At 36.2% G+C, this 9,332-nt stretch overlaps 1 protein-coding gene across 1 annotated transcript in view; it reads right to left on the reverse strand.

Moving 5' to 3' along the window:
- Positions 1-791: 791 nt before the first annotated feature.
- The window catches only part of LOC107752813 (uncharacterized), a 12,648-nt gene continuing 4,107 nt past the window's right edge, over positions 792-9,332 (reverse strand). Inside the window, exons 3-6 of the mRNA XM_016568878.1 lie at positions 8,219-8,387; positions 7,432-7,495; positions 7,019-7,118; positions 792-1,229 (exon numbers count right to left, since the gene is read on the reverse strand). Of these exons, the coding sequence (XP_016424364.1) occupies positions 1,191-1,229; positions 7,019-7,118; positions 7,432-7,495; positions 8,219-8,387 (372 nt within the window). The 3' untranslated portion in view covers positions 792-1,190. The remainder of the gene's footprint in view (positions 1,230-7,018; positions 7,119-7,431; positions 7,496-8,218; positions 8,388-9,332) is intronic.

A 9,332-nucleotide genomic window follows, 5' to 3' on the forward strand; every position in this document is an offset into this window, starting at 1 on the left:
GCTCAGCATATTTTGTGAGTTTATTTGCAAGGAAATTATTCATTTTCTTAATGGGGTCATTTCCACTTTCCTTTCAGGTATGCAAGGCACTCCGTAATAACTTTCTCAAGGTTTCCAGCAGGTAGCATACTGACCTCAGAGATTCAAGGACTTGTTAACATTTTTGCATTTTCAAATCAGTATGTTTGCTTGCTCTTCCTTTCAAAGCACCACAACCAGCTCATAATTCTGTTTGCTGAATAAAGACGAGTTTTCCATCCTTAAGTTCCTTGTCTCTGCTTTATCATCATGTCATCCAATCTGTCATCTAACACCTGATCACTGACTTTCCAGACTAATCTCCTGTTACGCTGTTCTCTCCTGAATTCTATTACCCCAAATGTCACGTTCCGCACCAAAAACCCTGACACTTCCAGAGCAAATGAGACAGTGGAATATATGCCCCTTTCTTTTTATCATATATCCCACGGCATTTTAACATTACCAAGCTACGCGCGTCACTTACTGAAATTGGCAATTACAGAAAAAGAACAATGTCCAAATTTGTAATGTGGGGAAAATTGCATAATGAATCTGAATAAAAGCAGGTTCAAAGATGCCAATATTGCATTTTCTTTTATTTTTTTCCCCCCAAATAATACTTGAGACTATTGTTGATGACCTTTAGAACCAAAATGACTTATTTCAAGAGTAGAACAAGCTGTACATAATAAACCTTTGTAATATATAATTAGGCATAAGGTATACAGTGATTGTGCACAAATACATTAGGGCATCTGCCTGCCTAATCAACATGAAATTGTGTCAAATATAATTTAAAAGTACATTTTAGTTAGCTTAATATGTCTTCTGTAGGGTTTATTTGACATAACATTTTCAACTGCAAACAGACTCCAACCAGGTCTAGAGTCTTATAGAGCCTTAAGTGGTCTAGAGTCTTAAAATGATCAAACATGTTCTCCTTAAAAATACCTATCACAATGCACAGACACAACAGGGCATGGATGTGCATCCATATGTCATGTGGATTCACCCCAGGTCCGGTAAAAGGTGTTTTATATTTGGAACAACGCATCAGAAAGCCAAGCTCTGCTCTCAGGAGGAAGCTGCAAAGATCTTGCTCGTCTTCAGTTCTTTGCCTCAGGCAAGGATAACGCGGGGGATATGAATCTTGTGAACAGGCACTTCTCTCAGTCACTGTGTCTTTGAAGAACCTGATCCAAAAGTTTCTGTGGAAAAAAGAAGAGGAAACTTTTAACTAAACTACAACCAGGCAAGCAGCCTGTTTGTCAAAGCATCTGCACGCTCAGGTCAAGTGGTGAAGAAATGAGGGGGAAGTGACTGTGTAATCTACAGATTACCCAGAATTCTCCCTGGCTGTCCCCCTGGGTGGCCATTTCCCCCGGGAGCAATGATAACCTGCTATCTGTGCTCCAACCACACCATGCTATCATGGCTTTTCCCTCCTCGGAGGTATTTATTTTATTTTCTGTCTGCTTCCCTTGTCCTTGGCTATCTTTGATGCTGCGCTGCTACAGAATAACCTGCACATTCCAGTGTAGATTAGAAAAAGTTGAATATGTTTTGTTCGAGAAACAAATTTGTCATGAACTGCTGATTTTTACTAACTCTTAATGGAATAGTTCAACCAAAATAAAAATCTTTCATATTTACATAACTTTGATTTAACTTTTATAAAAAGTCAGTCATTCAAATTCGTATGACAGTGTGACCTCAGTGGAACACAAAATAAGATGTTTAGAGGAATGTTCATGCTGCTCTTTATCACAGAGTAAAAGTAAAACAGTTTAAACAACTGACTAATATCTGGTAAAAAAAAAACTTGAAGCAAATATAATATTTAGGCATTAGATCACTCACAAATAATCACATCACTGGTTTAATAGTTCACTTTTGATTTACTGTAATTAAGAACATTATGTTTGAAACTATCAAGCATTTTAAAACTACTCTACTCCTTGAAGTTTTAATGGCAACAAGAGTTAAACTCTAAAACAAAGATGCTGAGACTAATTTAGCAAGAAACTCAGTAAGCACATCACATTAAATGCACAGTTACTGTATAATTGAACTACAGTGGGTATTTGTGTAGTCAAGCTACAGTCTTTGTCCAAGGCTGCATAACTCTTTTCTGTTTGTATGTAATTTTAAAATTTAATTTTAAACTCCAGTTTTTAGTGTCACATGATCCTTCAGAAATCAGCCTAATGATTTGTTGATTGAAATACATTTCTTTTTATCATCAATGTTGAAAACAATGTTGCTTAATATTTCTATTGAAAACCATGATATATTTTTTCTTCACGATTATTTGATGAACAGAGGGTTTAAAAAAACAGCATTTTTTGTAGCAGTGTACTGTAAATGTCTACTTAATTGAGATGCTGAATGAAAGTATTAAACAATTAAATATTTGAAGAAGGATTAAATATACATCAAGTACATATACAGTAAATATATTATTATACATTGCAGTTGGATTATGTTTACACATGCTGGAAGAAATAAAAAAAAAAACAGCAAAAACCAGACTGGTATGATTTTAGTCAGACTAGCACGTAAATTACATTTTAAAAAGGCAAATTAATGCTTTTTCCAAATTGAAATTAATCTTTTAAGGTGCATGTAAATTTGCTTATTGTGATAATTATTCTCATTATCAATCACTGGAATTTTCAATGTCCTTAATTGTCATAAGTACATCACAGGACAACGTTATGCACACTATAAGCTACAAAACAACATCTATGTGAATTCTTTTGGCATCGCTCTCTCTCTCTCTCACTGTATCTCTCCCCTCACCTGCTTCTCTCTATCTTTCTTCAGCCTGACTTATCAAGAATTCATCACTGTCACAGAGGAGGTGCAAGCCTGAGAGACAGAAGGGCTTCATGGGAGACAGTGAGCCAGACACTTCATGACAAAGTATCAGCCTCACAGGACCTGACACCCATTAAAACAACACACCCCGACAAGAGATTTCTCCTTTACAAAAGCACTTGTTTTAGGCATCCAGGGATCAGCCTGTCAGCAAAGACATCCAAAATACCAGTGAAAGCTGTCCTGTTGTGGAATTCAACACTCTAAGAATCAAAAACAGGGAAATTATTGTTGACACAAGCCTCATTTGTGTCACAAGCATCCCCTAAGTATCAGGGCCGTGTCTGTCACCGAAAAGAACAAAAGGAATGCATGAATAAATCAGCCTTGAGTGGAATTAATCTGGATATCAAAAAGTAGTTTGAAAGGCAGGATTCATTTGAAGAACTATACTGACCTCTGCTGGAAGACAGGGTAAGTACAATTAATATGAATCTGAAAAAAGAAACGTATGTCTGTATTTCTTCACGTTTTTACAAACCTGTACAACTTTGTGGAACACGAAAGGAGATATTCTGCAGAATGTACTAGTAAATCTGTTAAAATGAATGGTGACTAGAGCTTTCAAGCTTCAGAAAGGATGAGAGAGTACCATAAAATGATCATAAAAGTGGTTCATATGACTTGTGTACAATATTCAAGTCTTCTGATGTCATACAGGAAGTTTTTGGGTGATAAAATTAAGTCACATTCACTTGTAATATCTTCTCATTCTTGAGCTGTTACATCAAGAATTGCTGTGGCTGGATCATTGAGTCTGTAAACTGAATTAAAAAACCAGTCCAGTTCATCATTAAAGTGCCCCTATTATGGGTAATGAAAGTTCATATTTTGGTTTTGGGAGTCCCCACCAACAGGTTGACATGCATGCAAGGTCAAAAAACACTTTCATTGCTTTATAATATGCATTTATTTTTACCTTACTTGCTCAATGACTCCCAAACGATTCGCTCAACTATTCATTTTTCCAAACCCCTCCTTTGTGTGACGCTAATCTGCGGTGATTGGTCCAATTGGTCTCATTTTCATTATGCCTGTAATGCCTGATAAAGCAGGGTTTATGAGTGCAGTGCTGCTTTGTGTACAGCGTTACCGGGGAAACAGCTATTTTTACTGCTCCAAAAGCCACACCTAGTGGCAAAGAATGAATTTGCATTTTCATTCAGACCAAGGCGAATAGACCAACAAGTGGGCGGGCAATATGCTAATGTTTTATGTTGACGTCAACATGAAATGGCTTGGGATTCGTTTTAAAAACGACTCGTTTCAATGATTCAGAGTCGACTCTTTCTTTTGAGAGACAATAACTTTATACACGGTGCACTTTCAGATTTAAAACTTTGCAGGATGTTTTCATTCACTTAGAGCTGTGTTACACACTGCATGAAAGGTAATTTTCAAAAATCCATAATAGGGGCACTTTAAGACTGGTTTTGTGAAATGGATCAATCAAATAATTGAAAAGATCTGACTCAAAAAATTAATTCCCAAATCTGACATTATTCTTGACATCTGTCAAGAAGAGCTATGGCAAAGATGATCAGTGAATAACAACTTAAATTATCATATGACATAAGAAGACTTTAAATATAATGCACAATTAATACAAACTACTTTTATACTTTAATAGTGTTTTTCCTTTCAAGAAAAAAATTAAAGCTTCAGTCACAATTTATTGTAATTTCATGGGGAAAAAACAACCAGCACAGTCTTCAGATTGCTTCCTTTTGTGTTCCACATAAGAAAGAAAGCTTACATAGAACTACATGAGGGTGAATAAATAATGACAAGAGTTTTCATTTTTAGGTAAAATATCTCTTTAAGTGGGTTTTCACAATGTCCCAACAAGATCAATGTAACGGTCATGTTGTAGGCCTATATTATCATTTCCAAGCTGTTGTGAAGCACTGTTCTCTCTCTGCACGAATGCCCCTCATGAGCCTCTATATATCGCTTGACACCTCAGTACGGAGGTAAAAGTTCAGCAAGGTGAGATCAGACAGTCTGGCACCACACAGCACCTGCTGTTTCTAACCGGAGGGAAGGTTTTCACAGAGCAGCACAAGTTTCATCTCCGCTGGTACACTTGGGCTGACAGTTGTGACAGAACGCATTAGGCGACAAAAGCCTCAGGTGTGTTTGTCCTTGTGGGGGTTATTAAAGGTCAGTCTGGAGGATCACTTTAGAGTGTTCACTGTTACAGCATCAGCACAAAGCAACAGAACCGTTCGGTCATGACGTCAATTTCTAAGCCAGTCCGGGAGGCTAATTCGCTGTGCTTGTTCCTTCATTCATTTCCAATGGGATTTTAGAAAAAGTGGTTTTCAAGGTTACTGCTATCTGAAGACACTTGTCTTATTTTGTTCAAAAATCACATGCAGTCATACCTCATAAAGGAATTTTGAAATCTTGCTCTTTAAAAAGGCAGTCACTAGCAAATTGCTACATAAGCACTATATACTGTAACTCACGTCCTAGATTAGTGGTTCTAAACCAGGGGTCCAGTGCCCACTAGGGGGCCTCAGCAAACTTCCAAGGGGGCCCACAGGAGGACTGAAGTCATTAAATGAATAAATGATTTATATATTAAAATAATATAACTCTAAATTAAAATGTAAAAACCACATAAAATAAAAATGTAGAGTGACTATTTCTTTTTCCTTTAAACAACAGAGGGCCTTTGAGTAAAAAAGATTGAGAATCACTGTCCTAGATAATAGATGGAAAGTTTAGCTTTTAAAGCACACAAAAGTTTAAACAAAGTTAAGATCTTATTTTATTTATAGCCAGTCCTCTCTCTCTCTCACCCACTTCGCTTCTTGTGAACTCTCCAACTTTTCAGTCTTCATACAAGCCATTAAATAAATAAATAAATAAAACAATTAAATAAAATTAAATAAAATTTAAATTTACTCATAATTCAAGGAACATTATTTTCTTGAATACACTCATTAGACATCCCAGAGGAAACCCACTGCTGGAAAAAGCTAATTCTCTTTCAGATTTTAGGACTAAAAACTGAACATCTCTTAGAGTCTTGGTTAAAACTCTGAATCTAATTTAATTTCAGCTATTAAACCATGCATGCTAATTGAATATCTGGGTCCTGAAAAAAAGACACTATCATATTTTACTGTTCTGCTCTATATTCAGCTAAGAAGCATGTCTGTGTAAAGTTTCATTTAGCTTTATACTGGCTGCTTTTCAAGGTTCATTTGAGTTTTTTCACAGCCGTACTCTCAATGGCTTTCACAATCATTCTCCAATCAACAGCTGTGCTCTTTAGTGAGTTTAATCAAGCTTACAGTACAAAAGGGTTTACAGCTGTAGCCTCTGCTCCCATGCTCCCTCTAACACGAACTGGCCAAATTTGGATTATATCAAACTGCCTTACAATTTCAAATATCAGTTATTTGATGAAAACACAATATGTGACCTGGTGCATTCTCTGCACGCATCGGTATACCTCTAATTCACTTTTATGAAACAAAATGCAAAACATTATAGTGCCTCGGGACAATAACTACCTGCTACATGGCAGTAATGGATTTGTTTTAGTAAAATGGAATAGGTGTTTCAGTGTAACAAATAAATGTGGTGCCACAGGGACAAATAATCAGATCTTAGGATATTTTATAAAAAAATAAATAAATTAATTAAATCTGTAACACTTTACAAGAAGGTCTTATTGGTAAACATTAGTTAAGGCATTAGCAAACAATGCGAAATACATTTTCAGTAATATTATATTTATTACTCTTTGATAATGTTAGTTAATGAAAATATAATTATGTATTGCTTGTTCATGTTCACAGTGCATTAATGTAAACATTTTGACATTAACCTTTTGAATGTAGTAAAAAAAAATAACGATAGAATAATACATTCTGTAAAAGTATTGTTTATTGTTAGTTCATGATGTAGTTTCCGAACTAATGTTAACAAATGAAACAACTTTAAAGTGTTAGCAAAAAAAATCTTGTTTCTCTTCTGCTCTAACTTGTTAACTAATCTAGCATATATTAAACTAGGCATTGTATATTATGAATATTCTTAGCTCTTATGACAGATAAGCCTTAACATTCAAAGCAGTTTTGTGTGAGATTTAAAGATGAACCTTTTTGAACACCTCAGCCCTCAGTCTGTTGGTTTCCAACACCAGCCTCTTCCTCTCCTCCTCCTTCTTTTTGGTCACCTCAGGGAGTTTGTTGTAAATCCTGCAAGCACAGACTGAGGATGATGAATGTATAATGACATGAAAAAAGTGACTTTTTTTGAAAGTGGAGGTGGGAGAAGGAAGTGATTCATCTACTTTTCATCCAAACCGGCAAACAGAAACACACAAGGAAATGTCTTGATATATGTCAATATATACTTTTATCCACTATATTTCATCTGATCTGGTGGCTTTTATTCAAGCAGAGAGATAAGCAAACACTGTCCTTATCAGAAAGGGGTCATATTGTGTTCTTGCACTGATAAGCACCGGTGCATGTGTGATATTATGAGGGTGTTTATGCGAAAACTCACCGCCTGGATCTCCATTGCATCTCCTTGCCTGAGATGGCTCTGTCTCTGGGTTTGAAAAGGTTATCTACAAAACACATTTACAGCAGGAGAATAAAGTATAACAGTTAAATGGAAAGGTCGTTACAAAGCTTAATATTTCATTTTTTACATTTTATTCTTTAGTTTCAGTATTTAAAGGCTGTCCTGGTTAGTCTGTGACCTTATTGGCCTACTTGGCCTTACACATCAACAAACTAAGTGCTTACTGAACAAATATTGCATTTGCACAATAACTTATGAATAAGAACATTTTTACAGAATCATAATGGCACCAATAGGGGGCATCAGTTAGCTGCAGGAGCAACAGGATGTGTCATGTACTTTTTAAGATTCATTGTTCATTCTCAACAGGGCCGCAGTGAAACATGCAGAGGTGAGATCTCTATTGTATCTGTTTGCTTTTAATAAGTCTGTCCCGCCTCAAGTTTGTTCTGATATAACCAAAGTTCTAATGCACCAAATGTTTCACTGCAGCATTGAATTGTCTGTGAAGGCATCAATAATGTGTCTTGCTGCAGAGCGCTTGCCCTAAAAATCGTAAGATGATGACCCTTATACTCACTGTTGGCACTTTTTGCAGGCATCTGCCACACTGATGTACTGTTACCAATTCATTGTTCATTGCTACTATTGATACCTGATTTAATGGTTATAGCAGTAATACTGAGACTGCATTGCTGCAGCACTAGATCTGCATCACAGGTCCTTCAACTGTGCATAGGATGCTAATGAAAACGGAGTATCTTACCACTAAGGGGGTGTGGTTTGGTGCAGTTCCGCCTACGGTTAGCCGTCTCCATGCCCATGATAAATTCAGCTGTTTGTAAGCTCCGCCTCTCCCTGGCCCTCAGTTCCAATCGTCGCACCCGATTCTGAGAGCGAGAGATGAAATCTGGACGAAACCGCTCAAGAGCATCCTACACACATTTGGATATGAACACAAGGTTTGTGCCACAGTGAAATGCTGGGGTGTATATTTATGATTTGCCACATTTGGGTGTTCAGGAAGGAAGTAAACTTGATTCACTGAGGCTTTGTTCACACAAAAATCCAGGCTTGTACAATATATTTGACACAGTTAAAACAATTTTGTTTTCCAATCTCAAAATGGATATCCAATTTATTGCACTGTACATTTTAATGCTGTGATGCCTAAATTCAGTTGTAGCATTTAAACAATTGATTTTATTTTTAGTATTTTATGTTAAAAAAAATAGATACAAAAATAGTATAGAATTTTAATATCAGCCATAACATGAAGATAATTATCAGCTTATCAATATCAACATAACTAAATGACTAATTCAAACCATATGTGGGTGTATGTTTGTAATGGTTTGTAAATATCTTTGCAGTTCAGTTTACAAAAAAAAAAAAAAAAAAAAAAAAATTTGGGCAAAATGCTTTTTTTTTTTTTTTTTAAGCGATATTAATCCTCACATAAATGAACGTTCTCCAGTAGAGCAGGCTTAGTGATACATGTTTGTATTGCTCTTAAAGAAATAGTTCACTCAAAAATGAAAATATTGCTATCCAAGATGTAGATGAGTTTACATAACCTCAGGCCATCCAAGATGTAGAAACTTTCTTTTAATCAATTTTAACATTACTTATTACACGGCTCTGTGGAATACTTGATTCTGATTGGTCAATCGCGCCATCCAGCGGTATGTTATTCCCAGATATCAACCGCCAAATTGAATAACACACCGCTCATCCGGGTACTACGAGTTATCTTGACCGGTACTACTTATATGCTTCACGAGTCACTCCGCTATCGTTGACTGTCTGGCGCCATCTTGTGACTGAAAACACTTAACCACCGCGAGTTACAAGGGAAGACTTCAGCATTACTTCCAACA

The sequence above is a fragment of the Sinocyclocheilus rhinocerous genome, unplaced genomic scaffold (assembly GCF_001515625.1).
Source record: "Sinocyclocheilus rhinocerous isolate Xijiao unplaced genomic scaffold, SAMN03320098_v1.1 scaffold61, whole genome shotgun sequence".
NCBI lineage: Eukaryota > Metazoa > Chordata > Actinopteri > Cypriniformes > Cyprinidae > Sinocyclocheilus > Sinocyclocheilus rhinocerous.